This window comes from Mastomys coucha, unplaced genomic scaffold, assembly GCF_008632895.1.
Source record: "Mastomys coucha isolate ucsf_1 unplaced genomic scaffold, UCSF_Mcou_1 pScaffold4, whole genome shotgun sequence".
Taxonomy (NCBI): Eukaryota; Metazoa; Chordata; class Mammalia; order Rodentia; family Muridae; genus Mastomys; species Mastomys coucha.
The window spans coordinates 48016875-48040999 of record NW_022196910.1 but is presented as its reverse complement, the minus strand read 5'-3'; the positions used below and the strand labels follow the sequence as shown (position 1 = coordinate 48040999).

The 24125-nt window shown below is 37.8% G+C and overlaps 1 protein-coding gene across 3 annotated transcripts in view; it reads left to right on the top strand.

Moving 5' to 3' along the window:
* The window catches only part of Lemd3 (LEM domain containing 3), a 98452-nt gene that overhangs the window by 20102 nt on the left and 54225 nt on the right, over positions 1–24125 (top strand). For all 3 annotated transcript variants that reach the window (XM_031349856.1, XM_031349857.1, XM_031349855.1), the window contains exons 2-9: positions 3631–3668; positions 6580–6646; positions 8771–8838; positions 19158–19237; positions 19327–19472; positions 20701–20802; positions 20917–21019; positions 21578–21756. In XM_031349856.1, the coding sequence (XP_031205716.1) occupies positions 3631–3668; positions 6580–6646; positions 8771–8838; positions 19158–19237; positions 19327–19472; positions 20701–20802; positions 20917–21019; positions 21578–21756 (783 nt within the window). The remainder of the gene's footprint in view (positions 1–3630; positions 3669–6579; positions 6647–8770; positions 8839–19157; positions 19238–19326; positions 19473–20700; positions 20803–20916; positions 21020–21577; positions 21757–24125) is intronic.

Genomic DNA, 24125 nt, shown 5'->3' with positions numbered 1-24125 from the left:
TTATTTTATTTATTTTATGTGTATGAGTACACTGTAGCTATACTGATGGCCATGAGCCATCATGTGTGTGGCTGCTGGGAATTGAACTTAGGACCTCAGACTCGCTTGCTCCGGCTTAATTTGCTGCAGCTGTCTTCAGACGCACCAGAAGAGGGCATCCAATCTCATTACGGGTGGTTGTGAGCCACCATGTGGTTGCTGGAATCTGAACTCAGGACCTTCGGAAGAGCAGTCAGTGCTCTTACCCGCTGAGCCATCTCGCCAGCCCAGCATGTATGGACTTTTAACATTAACTTGTTTATTGTTTCTTTGGATCTCTGTAGAACATAAGTGCCAGTAGGGAAGGGATCATAGGTTGCTCCAGCTGTCAGTGTGACATCAACCTAGACAGACCTAGGGAGAAGGACTTTAAGAGATTGCCTCCATAAGATTGTCCTGTGGGCATGTCTGTTGGGCCAGTTTCTTTATTGCCCACTAGAGCAGTGCCCTGGGTACGTGGGGCTGGGCTGTGTATAAGAAAGGCAGCTTGAGTAAGCCTGTAAGCAACATTCCTTCATGATTTCTGCTTCAGGTCCTGCCTCCACATTCCCGTGTTGAACTCCTGCCCCAGCTTCCTAAAGTATGGACCGTAACATGTATGCCAAATGAACCCTCTCCAAGTTGCTTTTGGTCAGTCTTTTATGACAGCTCTAGAGACTAAACTAGGACAGATACATTTGTTCATTCAGTGCCCGGATTTATATTGCCTAGCATGAAGTACTCAGAGGACTTTACTTTACTGGCACTTGTGACCCACGTGGAATTCTTTCAGAAGATCATCAGTTTCTTTGGTTAAGAATAGCACATACTCTATAGTATCCCAACTCATATTATGTTCATAATAAAATACCTGTTTAGGAACGTATAGTGGTTGGTAAATGTTCAGGTTAAAAACTGGAAAAAGTTAGCCGGGCGGTGGTGGTGCATGCCTTTGATCCCAGCACTTGGGAGGCAGAGGCAGGCGGATTTCTGAGTTCGAGGCCAGCCTGGTCTACAGAGTGAGGTCCAGGATAGCCAGGGCTATACAGAGAAACCCTGTCTCAGGGGAAAAAATAAAAACCTGGAAAAAGTTTACATTTGTTGAATGCTTTGACAAAACTAATATTTTTGAAATTAGTAACAGAAGTTTGGAGAAGGAAAATAAAAATGTATCTTCTTAAATTTATAAGCTAAAACTTAGGAAACCACTGGAAGATTTTGAAGATCAAATTAAACATTTTAGGAATTTGATTTATAGTTATTAATGTAGTTTAAAGGAAAGATAAATCGAAGTGTTAAGGATATGCACAAGAGTTTGGTGTATCTGAAGTTTGAAATGACCTGGAGAGTTCTACAGTTATAGAAGAGAAAACGGTGAACTGGGATAATCTGAGAAAAGACATTGATGTGAGCTATTGAGAAGCATAGGTAGAAGATAGCAACAGTGTGGAGGGGGCTCCACAGCTGACTGTGCCTTTAGGGGAGCACTCTGGGCGTGCTTGGCATTGTCACTGTCCTAGGGTAAGAGTGAGTACTGTAGTTCACTTGGGTCTTCTGAAAGAAAAGACCAGCTAAGAAAGTAATAAGCTTCTGCTGTCAGATGCTCTTGAAATACAGGTCTTCTCTACAGTTGCCACATTTCTCCAAATCGTTAGATAGGTCACTATTGATGAGAGTATTTGTGAGTCTTTAAACATGTGATACTTCTTTTTCTCCATAAAGACCAGATAGCTTCAATTAAGTATATGGTGTTTTAAAAATACTAAAGTGATTTGAGGAAAGAAAGATGTGTGAGCATGCATCTTCATAAATGTGAAGGCTGACTTACTGTCTAAGAATTGCTTTGCTTGCATAGAGTTGCCTTCTTGAACTTAACCATAAGGCTCTATTCTATTCTTACCATTCTTAATTCAGTTTATTATGTGTCACTTATTGACATTTGAGGGGAAAAAAATTAGCCGAAGAGCAGAAAAAATGATTCCCTTGGCTTTTTAGATGTGTCAGCTCTCAGTTTTCTTAGTCTTGAAGCACAAATCTAGGCTATAAAAGACATCAGTAGTTTTCAACATGACCTTTTCTGTGTTCCTCCTTGTGCCTTCCTAGTCCTTCTGACAACCGCCCAGCTTTGCGTAGAATTAACACTATCACCTCTGCGACACAGCAGGTCATACATACACGTGGCATTGGCTTAGATGGCAGCAAGCCTTTCCTAGACCTTGTCTCCATCCATACAGATGTGCCTGACTCTTGGTGTTTGTTGTGAGCAGCTCCTAGTGGAGCAGTCTGCAGGCTGATTTACAGGCATCCTGCTGTCATAGACACACTTACTTGAGTCTATATAGCTTTATTTCAGAGTGTTCAGATTTCACATTAAAAATAAATGCTATTAAAAAGTGCTTTGCAATCCATGTGCTTTGATTCTTTTAACTCAATTTTCTACTCTTATTTTGAGAGGTTCTAGTTTTCTACTTTTCAAGGCTATTTCTTTCCCAGCATTGATACCTTTTTTGTTATATGAGAAAGGTTATCTAAATGGCCATTTGAAAAATCTGATAACAGGATGTACTTTTTTTTCCATTGCTTCTTAATTGTACCTTGTCAAAATGGTCTTGTACATGAACTTTCTTAGAATCAGGCAGTTCCTGGTTCCTATGGAACTTCCTGTTTTCTCAAATAAAAATAGAAAAGCATCTCAGAAAGGAAATCTGGTCAGTGTGGACTACTCTGTGAGATCCTTTGGACTTCCTTGTGCCAGGGTTGGATAGTGTACAGTCTGTATAAAGTGAGTAAGAGTTCTCAAGTATCTGTGAACTCTGAAAAAAAAAAAGGTGTATATATAAAATAGGTGATATGGGAAAGGGTCTGAGTAGTTGTGAAACATGTTATATATTTAGTTATAACCTGGCATCACATTTTAGGTAGATTTTAGGTAGAGAAAGATTACATGGAAAATACTGTAAATTCCCTTTATAATGTTTGGTTGTCAAATACTAAAATCTAATTGTCAGCTACTTTGATGTTTATTTTTTCCTTGCCATTTTTCTAGATGTTAGCAAAGAGTCAGGTTTTGTTTGTTTTCTTTTTGGTAGACACTAGAAGTTTGAATGCTAAAAGAACTGTTTAGTTTTAAAGCAACACGTCAAGGTAGAAACGTGGTGTATTTAGTAATAATAAAATGGGTAGTATATACTGAGAACATAGTGAGTGTTAGCTGCTGCTGTGCGGGGCATTTTATAGGGTTGTCTCACTTAGTCCTTATGTAACTGGACAAGGTATGGGCACTTGTTATTCCTCCTTCATAGGAAATTAGCAGAGAGTGAGCAAGGCAGCATTGGTTTAAGGAGGTATTACTAAGCACTGGTGCAGAGACTTGAATCGTCAGTTCCTTGTATAACACTGGCTTTCAGTTGTGATGGAGAAAACCCTGAATTTAAAGTGAGCGTGTCTAGCATAGCTGATCTTACTTCTTTCCTGGCTCTTTACCTCCGGTGTGTTTACATTGGTTGTGTGTGTGCACTGGTGGACCGCATGCGCTGGCCTCAGGGTTTGTTAGGGTTGAAGTGCTGGCCTGATTGATGCTAATAGTTCTTTTCTCTTTCTTTTCCTTGATAGTAAAAAACCCCTTTGATGAGACATTTGGAAAAATACAAGTAAGTAAAAGATCATAATGCTTATAATCTATGATGTGTTTTAAATGATGAAAATACTAAAATGACTGTAAACTAAGGAAAGCAACTTTAAGGCCCTTTTAGTTTGGTCTACTCTGGGCATTCCTACCTTGCTTTATATTAGAGCTGCTCCTGACAACAGAATGTTTGCTGCTTTTATGTACAGACAAGTGCCCCATCAAATGGGAGTAGCTGCCGTGCCTGGATCTGACTGCCCTACCTAAAAGTATGCCTTGTGTTGTCTGAGGCCTTAGCAGGCTTTTGTTTTGTCTTCATTTTGTTTCTTTTTGGAACTTTATTCTGTTGGTATAATGAAGGATTAGGAAAGCAAAGGCTTAAAAGGAAAAAAAAACAAGGCTTTTTAAAGATTCTCTTTCAAAGGATGATATAATAACTTGAACCAAAATTTTATTTACATCAAAATACTTTTTGCTTGCCATAAAATAAACACTGCTGATTTAGATATTTAAAGCTAAAGTGAATATTATAGTACATAATTGTCTGCTAATTGTTCATTGTGGGAACTGACCACTATATAGATCTGTATCAAAATTATTTGTTTTATTTAAGAGCATTTAATAAAGTGTAGTCAGACTGTAGAATATTATTTCGGATTGTTAGGACTGGAACTTTGGAATAATCCTCTTTAGTATATTCTGTACTGAAGACATTTATTTGCAGTGAATTTGACAACTGAGTCTTAAAAATGCAATAGCATTGTAGTTGAGACTTAGTAGAGTGGACTCATGGAACCTTGGAAGCAGAAAACTATTTTCTTTAGTAATTTGTGGAGTCACAGATTCAGTTTAAGATTCTTGGGCTTCAGCCCAGCTTTTACTTTTTGTTATTTGATTATTGGAGTTTAAATTTTTATCTGTTTATTTTTGAGACAGAACCTTATTTATTTATTTACTTATGAATGAGATAATCTTGTTAAATAGTCCACCCTGGCCTTTAGATTTGCTGTTTTCCTGTCTCGGTCTCCTCGTGCTGGGATCACAGGTATAAACCATTCTGCTTTACACTTTGGTTTTTAACTTTGTATGAAGATAGGAATTGCCTTGATTCAGAATAACCTAAGGATGAGGTCAATAAAAGGGTGATATGGCAAAAGCTTGGAAGCAAGCAGCCACCTGGAAGGATGAATACTTTGTCATCATGAGAATAAACGAGGATATGAGGCGGGGTTTGGAGTCTTTGATGAAGGCTTCGTCCTCAGTCACTGATCATAGTTGCATTGACAAAATTTTGTTTCTAATAGTGTGGAAGCTTGTTGTTCTTGTTTCCTGGGCATGAGTGTGGGGACAGAAGAGTAGATGCAGCTTCATGCCTTTAGACAGTCTACACCTTCTAACCATGCCTGAACTTGCTCCATGAGCTGTATTCATCCAGAAATCCTGTGCTCATGAGGACTCCCCCCTCCCAACCATGTCTTTATCTTAGAGTGATAATATCTTAGCCATTCTCATCACTCACAAAGGCTTATCTTAGTTGCAGTTGTTCTTAATTAAGTGTGCATATCATTGTTTAGACTATTTAATAGCTTATATAGACCACACCATGTTTACTCCAGAGCATCTCTGTCTTCTGGGCAGAGCAACATTCCAGACATGCACAAGGCTGGCTTACTTTTCTCTTAAGTTTTCAGAATAAAGCCAAACTCTTTTTCTTCATATCTAGGGTTCTGTGGCAGCCAGTACTACGCTACCTTTCCTTCAGCTTGCTACTGCTTCTGTAAGAAGTCTAACCAGTGCTCTCATGCCTCTGTGACTCTGCTTGTGCAGTTCTCTGGCTGGACTGATGGTCGAGTCTCTCTTCTTTACAGCCCAGCTCTAGTGCTGTTACACAGATGGGCTTTTGTTGACTGACCTCTCTCTCTGTTTGCATTGTACTTGGTTGGCAGTTACAGTGTGACACTGCATGGTGGGTGCTTGGTGGTGGTGCTCTTGAGAATAGGAAATGCCTTGTTTGTTATGTCTCACTTTGCTCTGAGAAAATAGTTCTTTACTCCTTAACTTTATTGCATGCTTCACTTTAATGGTTATTATGTGCAAGGGTCATCTTGAAAATCTAGGACAGGATGTAAGTCAAAGTAACAATACACATTCCTTTAGTTATATGATGGGAGTCAGATTAAAACAAACCATAGGGAGCTGGAGGATGGCTCAGTGGCTAGAAGTACTTGCCAGCAAACATGTCAACCTGAGTTTGAACACACATGGCGGAAGGAGAGAAACCTTCCTATTAATTGTTCTCTGACTACAGTGGGTATACCAGTATACCCATGTGTGTGCAACCCCATGTCTGTACATACATTAAACAATCACTCAAATATGAAATGTAAGGTAGCTGGAGGAAAGACAAGAACAGTCTATGTTAGAACACAGTATGTATGCGTGATACAGTGTGGGATTGGAGGGGCTGCTCTGATAGCTAGACGAGGTATATTGTGTGTGAGAACATTTATGTATATAAGTGTGTGAGTGTGTGTGTGTGTGTGTGTGTGTGTGTGTGTGTGTGTGTGTGTGTACAAACGTGCTGGTGCCCACAGAGGCCAGAGGCATCAAATCTTATGAAACTGGACTTAGGGAAGATTTTGAGCTGCCTGACAGGGGTATGCAGCGCTTGAACTCTGGCCCTCTGGGAGAAAAGCTCTCAGTTCTCAGACACTGAGCCACCTCTCCAGCCCCCCTCCCCCCAGTGTCAGTTTAGTTCTCATGAAGTAAAATACAGTGATAATTTATGCTAATGTTCTTAGAGTACAGTAGCTACTGTTTCCATATGCTTTGTCTTTCATATTATGTGGCTTTAACCATCTTAGCTTGATTTCCTCCTTTTTAAAAACTATACTTTTTAAAAAATTGTATTTCATAATTTTTTTTTTTAATTTTAGGAAAGTGAAAAAAATCTTATGATGAGCACATTGTACAAACTTCATGATCGATTGGCCCAGATTGCAGGTATTATTTTAGCATTCATTGACTCCCAAAACATTTCCAACATTAGCCAGTATGAGTTATGTGTTGTGTAAGTAGTGGTAGTCTTGCCTAAGTACAGGCTTATATTTATTTATACAGTATTTTTCTTTAGAGATTTTTAGAAAAATTCATATAGATGTAATCAAGGCCATTTTTCTGCTTGCCATATATATTAGATGTTATTTATATATATTGTGTAAATAGTAACAAATTCTGAAGGCAGTTGAATTGGATAAGCGTGATTAATTAAAATCTTGGATTAGATGCACAGGTCTAGATCTTCTTTCGGTGATGATGCAGATGTCATTCCTTAACTTAAAGGAAATAAAGAATTCTATTTTTAGTTAGATTCTTTTCATACTTTGGCCTTAAGTCTGTTAGAGTGCTCAGGTATCAACACATCGGCAATATGACTAATTTAGTGAAATTATTAAATGGATTCTTACTAAGCTTGAGACTTGCAACTTATAGCACATATAGCATATGTGTTTATCCAATTCAATAGGCAAAGTATTATCATTTTACATATAATCTGAAAGAAATGACTTTGGAGCCCTTCTTATAAGTAAGGTATTTGGAAAACAAAAATGGAGCCTTCCAGGGCTTGCAGAAGCAGACTGCTGTGTGCAGTGGGGGTCCTTGGCAGAAGTCTAGGACACAGATATAGTGTGACTCCTGGTTAAACAGAAGTCTTTATGGTCCTGATGGTCACTTCCTCTGTCTGATCTATCTTGATCTTTGAGTCCATAGTTTTGCTCGATTTTTAATCTTAATGATTCTGTGTACAGGTCTGTGTACATCATTAAGTTCTTCCTTTGTACTTATTGATTTGCCTTCATTCATATACTACAGCTAGTGATATTTATTTGGTGTACTCTAGTACCTGGAAGTTAAGTTGAATGTATTTTATAGCTAAGAAGTCCTAATATTGCATTTATGAGCATAGTCTGTGGTTTAGGTTTACCAGATCAGCACACAAGGGTTGCTTTTAAAGATATAGATTTCCTCCCCCAGAGTGGGTATTGGCAAGTTTTTTTCCTATAAAGTGCCCATAGTTAATATTTTAGGCTTTGTGGACTAGACTGCCTCTGTCATTACTATTTTATTTTGCTATTATAGCATGAAAGTAACCATAAATAGTATATTAATCAACTAGTTTGACCAGACTATATATATCTATGAATACCAACAGTAGACCACATTTGGGCCTTGGCTGTGTTTTGCTGACTTCTATTCTGGACCCGTGGAATTTGAGTTTCTGGGACACATTGTAAAGCTTGAAGATTTGCTTATCCAGTAGATACATATCCCTTATCTAATTATGCCCATTACAGCCTGGCTTCATGAGTAAACTAATAAATAAACACATACTTTCACTACAGAAAGGTCTGGCAGGATTTTACTTTAGTTATTACATTTTTATGTTGCAGGCATTTTTAAACTACTTGAAAGTAATAAGGCAGCAAAAACTTAGAATTGAAGTTTAATTTGAGGAAAAATATCTGTAATAACCACATGTAGCCTAGAAAAAAGCTTTGAATTCTTTGCAGTTATATTAAAAAAGAAAGTAAATTCTCTTAAGTTTTAAGGCACACACCTTTATAACAACTAAATCTTAGTTTTACAGGTAGACATTTCTGCCTAGTTTCACTGTTGATCAAAATTTTCTCAGGGTTATATACTCCTGCCAGTGATGAGTGTGATTGTGCTCTAAAAGTAGACATGCTTAGTGCAACAGTAAGGTACAATGCGGTAGTAAATTTAGACTCATTTGAATCTTTGCATTATTAGCTTTAGGAATCTATGTGTAAGCTAGTAAAGAGAATTTTCTGGATGTTCCCTTTTAAGAACAAGCTATCAGAGTGACATTACCTACATTGGTTTATAGTTTAGAATACAAGAGGAAAACATTATTATATAGAGTAAAGTTCATTTATGTAAAGGTAGTTGTTTGTTTTCATTGGATATTAGAATTGTTTCTAGAAAATGTAAGTAATGTTCAATATTTATATATATAATTGTATAGTTTGTAAAATACTTTAAATTCTATTTTTTTTTCCTGCTTCATATTGTACTTACTCCAAATTAATATGCTAATCTTTTCAGGAGATCATGAATGTGGCAGTTCTAGTCAAAGGATGCTTTCTGTCCAAGAAGCAGCTGCATATTTAAAAGTAAGGAGTGAAATCAGAATTTTAATAGCCATGTTCTTAAAGTTCATGTATGTCCTTAGTACTATCAAAAGTATTAAGCGCTGGATTACTTTGTGTACTGTGTAAGGCAGTCTGTGTGTTCTTCAGCACTCACGTCTGTTACCTGCACCAGGCCCTTCCTCCCTCGTGTTTAGTCTCTGTCTCTCTCCCCACATTACTCGACCCACTTGTACATTTGTTTACTTACTCGTGTTTGTTTTTGGCTAAGTTTGTGTTCAGAGAGAATACATGGGGCTTTTTTTCTTTCTGAGATTATGGATATAAAACTGGTTGAAGTGTATTTATATCTTAAGGATATAAGGCTGTTTTTCTAGTCTGTCCTGGATTGTTTTGGAGGTGAATAAGTGCATGCCGTGTACATGATAACAGAAGTATAATGAACGTGAAGCTCTAACTAAAGCTTCGCCTCAGAGTACCTCTGCTAACTGCAAGGTCATTGAATTGTGTACATTTCGTGTATTGTTATGTATATGCAGGATTTCTTTAAAATAATAATGCGTATAAAATTAAAACATCTTATTTAGAGTCATGTAAGCAGATATAATAAAGGAAAATGGAAATTGTTAGGATTTTTGTTTTAGAACACTATGTATAAGAAAATGCACATAAGTATGTAAAGGGCTTGAAGATGGGCTGGAGAGTCGGCTCAGTGGTTAAGAGCACTTGGCTGTTCCTCCAGAAATCCTGAGTTCAATTCCCAGCAAACACATAGTGGCTCTCAACCACCTGTAATGGGATCCAGTGCCCTCTTCTGGTGTGTCTGAAGACAGCTGTGGTGTAAATCTTTTAAAAGCGGGGGAGGGGCTTGAAGAACACAGATAATAACTAGGCACTGTGCTATACGCCTGTCCTCAAAAGCTGCTGTGTAGGCTGAAGCAGGGCAGTTGCTTGGAACCCAGTGTTTGAGGATAGCCTGGACAAGTTAGTAACACTTGTCTTAAAACAAAATTCAACACAAATTTCAGCACTACTAACAAGGAGAATGAGATAGACTTAAGATGGGGAGTGTGCAGGAAAGCAAGGGAGGTGCTTGCTTTTAGTCAGACCTGCTCAAATCAGTTATGTCAGGATGCAAGAAGACTTTCAGGGGAGGTTCTCTCAGCTGTTAAAAGTCATCCTGGAACTAGTTGGAAAAAAATTAGGTTAAAGATGGAAAATGCCATTCTTATTGTAAAAGGGAAAATTGGAATTTAAAAATAATACTGAAAAGTTTCATGTAAATAACCCCATGAAGATGTGAATGCTTGCCGGGCAGTGGTGGCACACATCTTTAATCCTAGCACTCGGGAGGCAGAGGCAAGCAGATTTCTGAGTTCAAGGCCAGCCTGGTCTACAGTGAGTTCTAGGACAGCCAGTGCTATACAGAGAAACCCTGTCTTGAAAACAAAACAAAACAAAACAAAACAAAAAAGATGTGAGTGCTTGCAAATTGAGATTCTGGTCCAGCCAGCTTTTAGATGGCTCTGTGAGTTCAGATGTAATTGAGTGTCATTTCTCCTACCCCCTTCAAATATCATGGCTTTCAAAAGTAACAAGTTGTTTCCTATTAATATTTTAAATGTACATACAGTACAATGTGGTAATTGTATACATATTATTTTACATATATAATCTCTAGGACATTTTCATTTTAAGACTGAAACCTTATGCTCATTGCACAGTAGCCACCTATTTTTCTCTTTTAAATTTTATCAATCACTGCTTTCTTTTCTGCATCAGTTTTGCAGTATTTTTAGATATGTAACTAGGCTCATTAATACTTCTCTGACTTACTTCATTTAATGTCTTCCAAGGCCATATGATAGCATTTGACAGTATTTTTCTTTTTATTACACCCTTTTCATAAGATTTGAAGTTAAAAAAAAGCCTCAGCTTTGACCTTTTTAAATCTGATTGGGGTTTTATATGTTTTATTATGTGTGTGGGTGGAGATGGGGGGAGGGGTGGGCAGAGGTTAGTACCAGGTCTCCTCTATCCTTATCCTTATCCTAGTTTTTGGGACAGAGTCTCTATACTGAACCTGGAGCTCACATGTCGACTAGATAGACTGGCTGGTCAGAAAACTTGAAGGACTACAGGCCTTCACTGCTTCCAACTCTGCACTCACCTCTAGGGCTGATGAGGCATCAGAAGTATGTGGCCATGCCAGCATCCGTCCGTCTGTCCATCCATCCATCCATCCATCCATCCATCCATCCATCCATCCATCCATCCATCCATCCTTCTATCAATCCAATCTACTTTAATGCTGGGAATCTGAATTTAAATCTTTGTGTTTGTACTTTACCCGTTGGGCTATCTTTCCTAAGACCCAATATAGTATGTGTGTGTGTGTGTGTGTGTGTGTGTGTGTGTGTGTGTGCCCATGTATTAAATGTTCCTGGAGGTGGAAGAGGGTGTTATATCCTCTGGAGCAGGAATTAAATAGGTGTTATGAACTGCCTGATACGGGTGCTGGGAACTGATTTTGGGCCTTTTGGAAGAGCAGCAAATGCTCTTGACCACTGAGCCATCTCTCCAGCCCCTTAAGATTGTTTTTATTCACTAAGCCTTAGGGGAGCACCCTCTCAGAGGTGAAAGGGAGTGAGGATGAGGTAAAGAGCTCTGGGTGTGTGTGTGGGAGGCAAATTTGGAGTGTAAATAAATGAAATACTTAAAAAAGAAAACAGAATCTCTAGAAATTGTAAGATAAGCATTAAAGTTAGGTCTTTTATAGTCATAGTTTATTAGATGACTATCTGTATCTTAATTTCTTTCAGCAAAGTTTTATGGGCTTTGGTATATGTATTTTTTTTTCATCTCCTTTAAGTTTATTCTTAAGTATTTCCTTTTTTGAGGCTATCATAGACTAAATTTTTTTTTCATTTCCTGTTGAGACTCTTTGCTGTTACTATATATAGGAAACAATTGACTTTTCCACATTGATTTTTGTGCCCTGCAAGTTTGATGAATTCATTTACTCTAAGGGGACATTTTTTTTTTGATATAGAATCTTTAGAGGCTTGTTTGTTTTGTTTTGTTTTGTTTTTTATGTAGATAATTATATCATTTGTGAAAAGGGATAAATTTAATTCTTACTGTTTTGGATTTTAAAATTTCTTGCATAAGTTACTCCATTAGACCTTATAATGCTGTATTGAATAGAAGCGGTGAGTGGGACCGCTTGCCTTCTTCTGGTTTTAGAGTGGGACAGTTTTGAGTTAAGTCTGACTGTTCATGTGTGAGCCTTTTTGGGGTATGGCCCCTATTACACTGTCATCCTTTCCTTTTACTCCTGGGCATTTTTTTTTAAAACATAGTTGAAGGTTTGTTAAGTTTTCTCGTGCTTTTTCTGTAGTTATTGAAATAATCATTTGATTAAGGACCCAAATAATATTGTAGGGTTTTTTGAGTTGTTTAACAGAACAAAACAGCAGGTTTAACAGATTAAGAAAAGATTGCATTGATTTTGTGTGTGTGTGTGTGTGTGTGTGTTGAAATGTCTATGTATCATAGGACCCTGCTGTGTAATACTTTTAATGTGCTGTTGAAGTCCCTTTTGTGGTATTTTATTGAGGATATTTGTGTCTCTGTTCATCAATGTTAGCCTGAAATTTTGTGTCCCATCTATCTAAGATTGATAACAAAAACCAACATATAAAAGTCAGTTTGAGGGCTAGCAAGATGATTGGGTGGATAAAGGCACTTGCTGCCGAGCTTGATGGCCTGGGTTCAGTCCCTGAGACTCACGTGGTGGAAGGAGCCCTCTTATTGCCACATGTGAGGCATTGGATGCACATGGCCATGTATCAATCCATACAGATATGTGTGCATGTGTGCATGCACGCACACGCGCGCACACACACACACAGAGTAAATAAATGTAAAAATTTTAAGTTAAGTAAGTTTGGAAAAGTTCTTTTTTGTTTTTTTGAAGAATTTGAGTAGTAATTTTTTTCTAATGAAGTAAGTAATAAAGTTAGAACTGAATTATTCTTTTATGCCTGCCCAGGGCCACACCAGTCGGTGTTCCAGCACGAATGAAGGGCACATAAACCCTCACCCCTATTTGAGTAGCTTTAGTCAGAGGGAAGGAGAATTTTTTTTTTCCAGGAAGCCACCATAGGTTGCCATGTTCAGGTGGTTAGTTCTAACCCCAAGCAACACTAATTGTGTTTGACTTGTACACAGACAGTTTGTAGAAGCAGAGGGCATGTGTTTTAGAGGGAGGCATGTGAAGGGACAGGGGACAACTTAGAGAAGGAGGGAAGGGTAAGTATAGTGAAAATACATTGTGCTCATTTCTGAAATTCCCAAAAAAGGAAAAATGTATTTTTTTTTTTTTGGATGAAATGTTTGTCTTTTAGTTCTGTTTGGTTTGTAGTATTTAAGTCATTAAGTTTTCCTTATTGATCCTTATCTGTGTGTTCTATTCGTTTTTGAAAGTTGCTTGAGTATAGCAATCAGCTATCAACAAGTATGGTCTCCCTTCTGTTCTGTCCTTAATTACTCTCATTATATGGGTTCTCTAATGTGTATATGCCAATATAACTGCTATATCTTCCGAGTGAATTGAACTGCCTTGTCAATGTGGCATCCTTAAGTAGTTAGCTATTCGAGTGGACTACCTCTCTCATCTATCCTTTACAGCCTATGTGCATGCCCTTAAAGCTAAAGTGGTTTTTTTTTACACTGAAGGTAGTTGGATGGATTTTTTATTCGTCCATCTATCCACTGTATTTATTATGTTGCTTCCATTTTTATTTGAAGTCTATTATTGATGGGAGAGACTTTTTTGCTATTATGTAACTAAAGTGCATTGACTTCTTTTTTTCTAGTCATTTCCTTAGGAAATAATCCTGAAAAGGAAATGACTTTTCAAAGAGCATGAGCATTTATAAAATGCTTTTGATAATGTCCATATCACTTCCTAATCTAGAGTGACAGTCTGAGCCTAGCCTAGCCCCAGTTGGCTTTTTATTTTATCTATGCAGCAGTATAAGAAAGAAACCCTCGGCTGGGCAGTGGTGGCGCACACCTTTAATCCCAGAACTTGGGAGGCAGAAGCAGGCGAATTTCTGAGTTCGAGGCCAGCCTGGTCTACAGAGTGAGTTCCAGGATAGCCAGGGCTACACAGAGAAACCCTGTCTCAACAAAACAAAAACAAAAACCAGGAAACCCCCACTTGGTATCAAACAGTGATTGAAGGTATATACAGCAAACTTTCTGCTTATGGAGAAATCTTGCACATTTCATTTCTATGTATTTTTATTATGATTTCATCTGCAAAAAGTGAACACTTTTTTTTTTTTTTGGTTTTTCAAGACAGGGTTTCTCTGTATAGCCCTGGCTGTCCTGGAAGTCACTCACTCAGAAATCCGTCTGCCTCAGTCTCTCAAGTGCTGGGATTAAAGGCCTGTGCCACCACTGCCTGGCAAAAAGTGAACACTTTTGGATATGGTAGCAAATTAAGCAGCCCCTCCCACCACTCTCACAGATAGATGCTCACCAGCTTCCCTGGCTCCTAGTGCATGGTAAATAAGTCCCAATACTGTGCTTCTGTTTTGTTGACTTTGACTCATTACATTTTATTATCATTTTCCTTATTCTTTCTCATTCAAAAGGAGTTTAAATCAGCTTATTTATATGAATATATTTCTGTCTTGCTGAGTGCTTTTATTGAGCTTTCATAGCCAGCTTACTATTTAGAAAGTTAAGAAACAGATCCCTCTGGTGGAGCACTTAGGAAGCACATGCTTTGTGTTTGGAACACTTTATGACATCCCTGTGGGCTGTGTGTTGAGTGCTGCCTCAGTTTCAGAGTTGCTTTCAAAACCTGATTAACTTTTGACACAGTACACAATATTTAAGATTTGTGAAGAACATAATAGGAAAGTAGATCTCTGCAAATGTGGCAAGTGCTGCTCAGATAAGAGTTTATAGTTTAGCCTCGTGCCTTGAACACTGTGATCAAGTTTTATGTGGAAGATTATGTATTCTCAAGAGGCCTGTGATGGGACAGATTACTTTGAACAGAAAATTATCTTTCTGGTGACTAATGCTTCTGGAAATATGATGTCTGCTCCATTGTTACATGTTTAACCATCTTCAAGTATGCACTTTATGCCATGTGCTGCTCTCAAGTTCACCTTCCTCTAACAAGGTAGAGGACAGGAAACCTACTTTGAGCAAATTAAAGCTTAGAGGTTTAGTAACTGGTTTACATGGCATTGACATTTTAAAGTTGTGAACTCCCTGAAGTGGCAGTTACAATGGCTACATGTCATAGATAACGCACACCTCACTAAGTATATGCATATATAGTTTGTAATGGAACGGAGATCTAGTCCCAAACCTGCTGGGTACAAAAATTAAGTTCCCGTTGAATCAATGGGTAAATGTGGCTTTACTCCTATTTCTTTTTTTAAGGCAGAGTCTCACTGTGTAGCCCTGGCTGTCCTGGAACTCACTCTGTAGACCAGGCTGGTCTCCAGTTTACAGAGATCTGCCTGTCTCTGCCTCCTGAGTGCTGGGGTTAGAGAGATCTATCATCATGCTTGGCACAGTATTGTTTCTTGGTATAAAGCATATGGCATCTCAAAAGTAAACTAGTCTCTAGGTGAAGGGGCATAGAGCTGTCTCTACCTTGCAGCATTCTTAGCCTGAACTGTCCCATCAGATTTCTAAGTCTTGGTTGTATTTTTTTAATATACTGTATGTATTCATGTGCATTTACACACGCTACCGTTTCCAGGTGCACTTGGGTTTTTAAGATAGCTCTGAAAATGTATGTTTTAAAACTGTTGTTAGATGCTTCAAATGTAAGTTATGTTCCAGAATACAAAAGCAATTGTAGTTTGGTTCAGTTGTGAGACCGGCTAGCCAGGACTGCATAGCTAGACCATCTCAAAAGTAGATAATACTGTTTTGTTAAAAGACCTGACTTCTTCCACAACACAGCCAGATGTTTGTAAGGAGGGTGAAGGTTATGTTCTATAAAGCAAATTCAAGCAGATGGCCTGTAAGCTACCTTTATTATAGTAAAAAGCCCAGCAAAAGTCTTGTGTCAGTCATGTATGAAGTCTTGTGTCAGTCATGTATGAAGTCTTGTATCAGTCATGTATGAAGTTTTGGGTCAGTTGTGAATGAAGTCTTGTGTCAGTTGTGTATGAAGTCTTGTGTCAGTGATGTGTGAAGTCTCGTGTCAGTCATGTGTGATCCTTTAGCAGGGTTAGCTGTACTTTGTAAACTTGGTGTGTTTGCAGATTGGACACATTAAAGCAAATTCGCCAGCAAGTTAGGAAGTATAAGTATGACCCACTGAAGAGAATTTCCAGTGTCATTGAAGAATCTGTTGGTATAATAATTTGGTGGACATTTCTAAAATTATTTTAAAAGAGATTTCTAAGACTTAAAACACAGGCTTTGCACTATAGAAAGTGCGTAAAGTGATACTTTCTAAAGGGCTTTGCTAGCGTAGGAAACCTTGGCTGCTTGGTTTAGTGATGTGCTTGTAGTTCCTAGCAAAATAGCTGGTGTGTTGTGGATCATGGTTGAATATATATTGTATTAAGATAAACAGATTTTTTAAAAAAGGTAAAATATGTTTAAGAAATTGAATAGGGTTTGAGTGAACAGTGATAGATTGGCTTGCCCAACATGTAGAAGGCCCCACTTTTTGATCCCTAGTACCAGAGGAAGAAAAGTAAATAACAATGTTTGGATATTCTCTATATATTGATTAATAGAGTTGATTAAAGTACAAAATACACATACAGTGGATACAGATTGCCTAAAAAAAGGAGTTTTCCTGTATGTATTGAGACACTTTTTCCATGATAAATGTAATTATATTAAATAGTATATACGATGCAGTGTCATGCATTGTGACTTTGGTTATTCTGGTTTAAGTGTGCACTCAGGCCACGGGATGGCTCAGGAGGAAAAGTACCTGCTATACAAGCATGGGGACCAGATCCACATTCAAAACAGGGCACAGTGGCTCCTGCCTGGGATCCCAGTGCTTTGCGGTAGGGAAGAGGGCCAAGTAAAAACAATGGCACGGGGAAGTTCATTGCTTATTCCGTCTAATAGTCAGTGAATGTCAGGTTTACTGAGAAACCCTGTCTCAGAAAATAAAGGGAGGAAAGCCATTGAGGAACACTAGTGTCAACCTTTGGTTTTTACATGCACAGGCACATACCCATATATGCACCCACATATCCCCCCCGTATACATATGCACACAACACATACAATTAAAAACAAACATACCCTGCCCATCCCTACCAATTATTAAGCTTTTGGATTTTCTATAATTTTTAGGACCTTAAATTGCTTTTATTTGTGAAAAAAAGTGCATATATATTTGTATGTTTATATGTAAATTTATATTCTTGGGATATTTTCTTTTTTCAGGCAAGGTCTTGCTGTGTGGGTGTGACTGGCTGGCTGATGTGGTAAATGTGTTAGTGTACACTAATTAAAACTGAAAACACTTAAAACTGGTCACTTGAAATAATGAGCTTTCTTTTTTAAAATATAATTTATTTCTTTTAATTATACTTGATTTTTTGATGTTTGTAGAACATGATTTTAATATTAATAATGAACTTTCTATATGGCAAAAATACTTATAAACTGAAGTGCCTGTGTGTGTGTGCGTGCGTGTATACTTAAGTGCCAGGGCAGGCACAGGAGTGGAGGTAAGAAGGTGACTTGGAGTGCTGTTCACCTGGTCTCTGCTGCCTGCCCTGCATACTGCAGCCTAGCTGGCCCACTTCCTTCCTGTAGGTCTGCTGTCTCTGCCTTATATTACAGTAGTGTTTCCATCATAAATGTACCCACTACATCTAGCTTTTTATATAGCCTCTGAAGACCAAACTCCAGTTGTCAGGTTGTTCAACTAAAGCTTTTAGTGTCTGACTTATTAAGAGGAAACCAGATTCTTTTTTGTGTTCAGTGTAGTATAATGGTGTTATACTTGAAGCATGTCAAGAAAATACAGCCTCTGCCAGGCAGTGGTGACGCACGCCTTTAATCCCAGCACCTGGGAGGCAGAGGCAGGTGGATTTTTGAGTTCGAGGCCAGCCTGGTCTACAGAGTGAGTTCCAGGACAGCCAGGGCTACACAGAGAAACCCTGTCTTGAAAAACCAAAAAGAAAAAAAAAAAAGAAAGAAAAGAAAATACAGTCTCACATGAATATATATAAATATATAGTTCTGCAAGATATTTAAAGAAGGTTTTCAGATAGTTGCTGATAAGCAGCAGCAGCAGCAGCAGCAGCAGCAGTAGTAGTAGTAGTGTGTGGTGTGTGTGTCAATTGTGTGGATGTTGAATATCTTCCTCCCTTTCCAATTTCTATTTGGAGACCATGTCTCTCACTGAAGATGGGGTTTGGTGTTCTGACTAAATTGGCTGGTCTTGGTGCCCCAACATTTGCCTCCATCCCTACTCCCCCTAGACTCCTAGGTGTTGGGGTTACCTGTGTATGTTAGTATTCCTAGCCTTTGTATGGATGCTGAGTATCTGAACTCTGCTCCTCATCCCTATCTCAGGCTCCCCTGCCCTCTGAACCACCACCCTAGCCCAAGTGGTAAGGTTAAAAAGCAGTAGTTGACACTGTCAGTGAAGTTTTGTATTCTGTTTCCTAAAGTTCTTGGGTCTGTCTTGGACTGAATGGGTCTTTTACCTGTGTGTGATTAATGTCTGCAAAAAATAGGTTGAAAAATACTAGTGTACTGAGTTGCTAACATCTTTCTGTTACACTGTATCAAAGTCACTGTAACCAAAGAGGTTAATGTCATATCAATATATGAAAAGTCTTTAAGTACTGTGTGAACTTATAGTCATAAGTGACAAGTGTGAGTTTTTCTAATATATACTTTTTCACTTGAAAGCTTGAATTTATATTTAGTTATGGTCAACATTTTTGAGCTTATGGGCTTAATGGTTTCACTTGTTGAACATTTTAATCAAGTCTCAGTAATTTGCCATTTGCTTATTTGAAAATACTGTTCCATTTATAAAGGGTAAAATTAATTTATTATCACAATGATATTTGAAAATAAACTTAACAAATAACTAAAATCTGTAACTATAAGACCAGAGAGCATAGCAGAGTATTAATAGTGGTTATATTGGAATCTTGAGAAGGTGGTGGCTTTCCTTTGTTTCTTCTTTAGTACTGAGTTATATGTTTTTATTACTTTGTTTATGTGGTTAAAATAAAAACAACACATGTTATTTATGTGACAGTTTACATAGGACTATTGAGAATGGTTCTCTATTTTTCTTGTTAGAATTTAGGTCCTGAGTATGAAGATGTATTTAATACTTCATTGCTGTGGATTTTTAAAAATGGGAAAGATGTTGGAATAAGGTACAGGATTTGATTTACACTTTGATGATTTCATATTGTAAGAAGTCATTTTTTAAATTTTAATCTCTACCTTAATTGTTTTTAAATAGGTGTGTTGGTTATGGGCCAGAGGAAGACCTGGCAAATGTAACTGATGTGCAGTTTTTACAGTCCACCAGACCCCAGATGTCATTCTGGTGCCGTTTCCGGCGTGCTTTCATTACTGTGACCCATAGGCTATTGTTGTTATGTTTAGGTAAGAAAGAAGTTCACTGCTTTCACGGAATGCCAGAGCCGAGAGCTTACTCCCTACTTTTGTTGACAGTGTTGGAAATGACATCTTCTGGGAGTTGTTACTAAGTTTTTAGTTTACTTTTGTGTGACTGTGACCAGATACCTGACAGAGATAACTGTCAGCAAGAAAGGTGTATTTTAGCTCACAGCTGAGAGTTGCTAGTCCATCATGAGAGGAGGGTTGGTAGAGCAGATAGCATGATGGCCTGGAAGCAGAGAGGAGAGAGTGGCCAGAGGCAAGTGTCCCTAAAGTCCTGCACCAGTGACTTGTTTCCTCCAGCTAGGTCTCACTGTGGACCCAGGCTGTATGAGGACACATCTTCATGCTTAAACAATAACAGCAAAGTTGGGGGTATTTATGGCTATTGTGGACCCAAGGACTTAGAAAAATGATAGCCTAAGAAGAAAGAGAAAAGTTTGTCATGAGAATGTCATAGAAGGAACGCGTATAGTAGGATGTGTGTAGAAACCTCCTTGTAAGAAAGCAGAGTGGAAAATACTGAACTTGAGCTTTCGTCCTCCCAATACCCCTCTTTATTGATTTTTTTTTTTTTTTTTTTTTTTTTTTTTTTTTTTTTTTTTTTTTTTTTTTTTTTGAGACAGGGTTTCATTGTGTAGCCTTGGCTGTCCTGGAATTCACTTTGTAGACTAGTCTGGCCTGAACTTAGTCACTGTGCCTCCTGAGTGCTGGGATTAAAGTGATGTACCATCATATCTGGCTAAGTTTGAGCTTATTTTTAAATAAAATAAGCCCTTAAATTTTTGGTTTAAAATGTTATCCATGCGAAATAATTTTTTAAACTTAGGTTCTTGGACATTTTTATGAAATTATTCTTTTCTGTTTTCTTTTGTTAGCGCTCTAAACATAATTCAATTTATTTAATATTTAGTATATTTAATAAAACTCACTTTTTGAGTAGTTTAGTACTGAATGGAGAAAAGTCTGAAACAGTTACTTTTTATTTTTAATAATAAGGATTTAAATACTCAATTATAATGGAAGACTTGTTTTAAAGAGGGATGACAGTTTGGGAAAATACTTAATAAGTTTTTCTAAGTATAGCTTTATTATGCTGTTAAAATCAAATCTCCATTATTCTCTGAGGCTGGGGGAGAGGGTCACTGTTAGTAGCTATCATGTTGCTGACTATTACTGAGCACAGTCTTAACTCGAACCCTGAATGTTGCAGGTGTGGTGATGGTCTGTGTTGTTCTCCGTTACATGAAATACCGCTGGACTAAGGAGGAAGAGGAAACAAGGCAGATGTATGATATGGTAGTAAAGATTATAGGTATGGAATTTATAAAGTCCTAAACTGTTTGTATAACAGTCACTATATGATAAAGCTGCAACATAGTTGTTAGCAGTTGATTTACTTGTAAAGTTGTTGTTGATTTATTTTCAGATGTTTTACGAAGTCATAATGAAGCTTGCCAGGAAACTAAAGATTTACAGCCTTACATGCCTATTCCACATGTTCGAGATTCCTTAATACAGCCACATGACAGGTGTGTAAATCAACATGAATTGAAGTCAGAATGTACTTCAGAATGTCAGATATCTGTGGGAGACTTGGATTTTATTAAAAATTGTGACTCCTCTCAACTAGACCTACTTGACTGGATAGAATTTTTAAAGTACTTCATGCTCTCCTCTCAGTGGTAGTTCTAGTCTCCTCCTGATCTCAGTGTATATATAGTAAGCCAGCTAGTTTATAGCTCATTCTTGTTCCTGCATGTTTTTATTCTTGCTTGTCAGCCTTCTTTATCCCTCAGGACAATGAGAATTGTACTGAAACAGAAGAGGCTAATTACTATTGTAGTAATATTAAGTACTGAGGCCGGTCGCTATTACTGAAGCTTTCTAAATGAATGCTAAAATCTGACTTTTGAAAATGAAAAAAAAAATCCATAGTTACATATTTGGCAAGGGATGGTTCCTAAATCTAGTTGCACACCTTCATCTGCAGTGAAGAGCAGCTGCTGACAGTGACCATTACTTCAGTTACTAACTTTCCAATAAGATGAGAAGCCAAGATGAAATTTGTTGTTTGGTTTGTGTGATAGGAAAAAGATGAAGAAAGTCTGGGATAGAGCTGTTGACTTCCTTGCTGCTAATGAATCTAGAGTGCGTACGGAGACTCGAAGAGTAGGCGGTGCAGACTTTCTCGTTTGGCGGTGGATCCAGCCTTCTGCAGCTTGTGACAAGACATTAGTTATACCCTCTAAAGTATGGCAAGGTCAAGGTACGCAGTTAAGTTTTAAGCAAAACCAAGGATTTTCTAATTTTTGAAAATATATGATATATGTTTAATTGAAGCAATGTAGTTTGAAAATATGTGATGTAAAGGTTCCTTTTCAACTCTTGTTAGAACAGAACCATTTTGTCTACAACAATAAAGACCAATGTTTTTTTGATCTTGCCTTTTTTGTTTAACAAAGCACCTTAGTACTGTGGCTCTAACTGCATTCTTCTTGTGGATGCATGGGATCATTATTGTGTTATCACAAGCATTGTTAATGTATATTCAGGATACTTCAAGTGTGCCTCTGGAGCCATGACCTCAATAGCCTGCTTTCCAGTTGTGATTGCCTTTCTCTTGTTTCTCACTAAGAACCCTTTGCCTGAATCTCTCTCTCCTCTTCCAAGTGTCTTTTGTAGCTGTTATTACATGCTTTTTTTAATAGTATGTGTAGTTTCAGAGCAGATAGAGTAAAATATATAAGGAGTTTTGAAGATTGGCTGCCTTGTGTGCCTTTATCTTTACTATACAGGAGAAATGTGTATGTAAAACAGTCTATAAGGGAGTTATGAATAGTAATCCTCTTTCCTACCAAGTCACATACCAAATCTTGCTTATTAATTTTTGCTAAGCATAGTATTTGTAGAAAAGGTAAGTAACATGTTTTAGAATTGCTATTTTTTCCTTCTAATTTTACTTTTTAAAGCTTAAATAGACTTTAATTATGGATTTGAGGGAGGTGGAGAAGATCTTAGAGAAGTTGAAGGAGGGAAATGATAATCAGAATATATCATACAAAAATGTTTTCAGTTTTATTTTTATTTTATCTATCTATTTATTTATTTACTTATTTAATGTATGTGAATACACTGTAGCTATACAGATGGTTGTGAGCCTTCATGTGGTAGTTGGGAATTGATTTTTTTAGAGCCTCTGCTCCTTTCTGTTGGCACTGCTCGCTCAGGCCCAATGCTGTTATACAAAAGTATTATACATAAGTACACTGTAGCTGTCTTCAGACACACCAGAAGAGGGCATCAAATCTCATTACAGATTGTTGTGAGCCACCATGTGGTTACTGGGAATTGAATTCAGGACCTTCTGAAGAGCAGTCAGTGCTCTTAACCACTGAGCCATCTCTCCAGCCTCTGTTTTCAGTTTTAAAAGTGATGTACTGTTTCAAATGCTAAGAACAAATTTTCCTTGGAAAGTTACCTGCTAAAGAGCCCTATGAAACTGGAAACAGAATTACTTATTTCCCGTGGCTAACCTGAGTCTCCATCAAGTTTTCCTATGGGCTTTGACAGTCACACCTCTTCCCTGGCTTCTCTCCTGCTCTGGTCTTCTTTTCCAGTCATGTGGTTGTATCCTGTGCCCTCCGCTCCCTGCTCTACCTTTTCATCTCTTCTTGGGCTTCTAGATGCTGCCCTTCTTCAGCACTGTCTTCTCATTTTTATTTATTTTCTCATGCTGTGGCTGTCTTGTTTACATACAACATTTCTCATGTTGGTGTCTTGTATGTGTGCCACTGAGCACTACACATAATGTGAATGTGAGCTTATTCTTCCGAACATTAATTTCTCTTAAATATTCCTGGTCTAGGTGGTAGCACTCTTCCTCATTCTGCTCTGCTGTATTCCTGGAGGTTAGCCTCAATCTTTATCTCTGATAGCACAGGTTACATCTGATTTGACTGATCCACATGATTGCCATATCCCCTGTGCACCACAAAAAACCTGACTAGTCCTAAGTTCACTTTGCCTAAGTGACTTTCCACACAGTTACTTTAATTTTGTTTCAATATTAAAGATAGACCTTGTCATGTGTTTCATACTTGAAACATTTGTATGGGTTTGTATTACTCCTAGGTCATTATTGGGATACTTTCCTGCAGCCAGCACAGTCTTGAAGAATCTGACTTCTTTTCTGGGCTCATCTTTCTAGTCTATTGCAGCCTACACTGATGGACTTGTAGTTACTTAAATCTGCCTTTTCCTTTCTTGTCATAGGGCTGTGTACAAAGCTCATCTCCACCTGAGATGTCCTGTGCACTTACCTTCCCCACTGCTTTAATTTATTCCTTAGCTCTCAGGGTCAGTTTTACTTCCTTGGGGAAATCATATCTTACACCAATGAGGAGATGTTATTGTAAAGTCTTCTCCATTTATCACAACTCTAATCCCTGGAAGATAACCATCAGTTGTCTGTTTCTCCCACCAAACTTGATTCCAGATATTAATGACTATCTTAATTCACTTTAACACAGGAATTGGCTCATTAAAAGCATAATAAATTTGTGGAATATATTTTTAAAATTATATTTATGTACAGAAAACTTAGCAGTGTACATTTAACCCAGTTTAGTGGTGAGT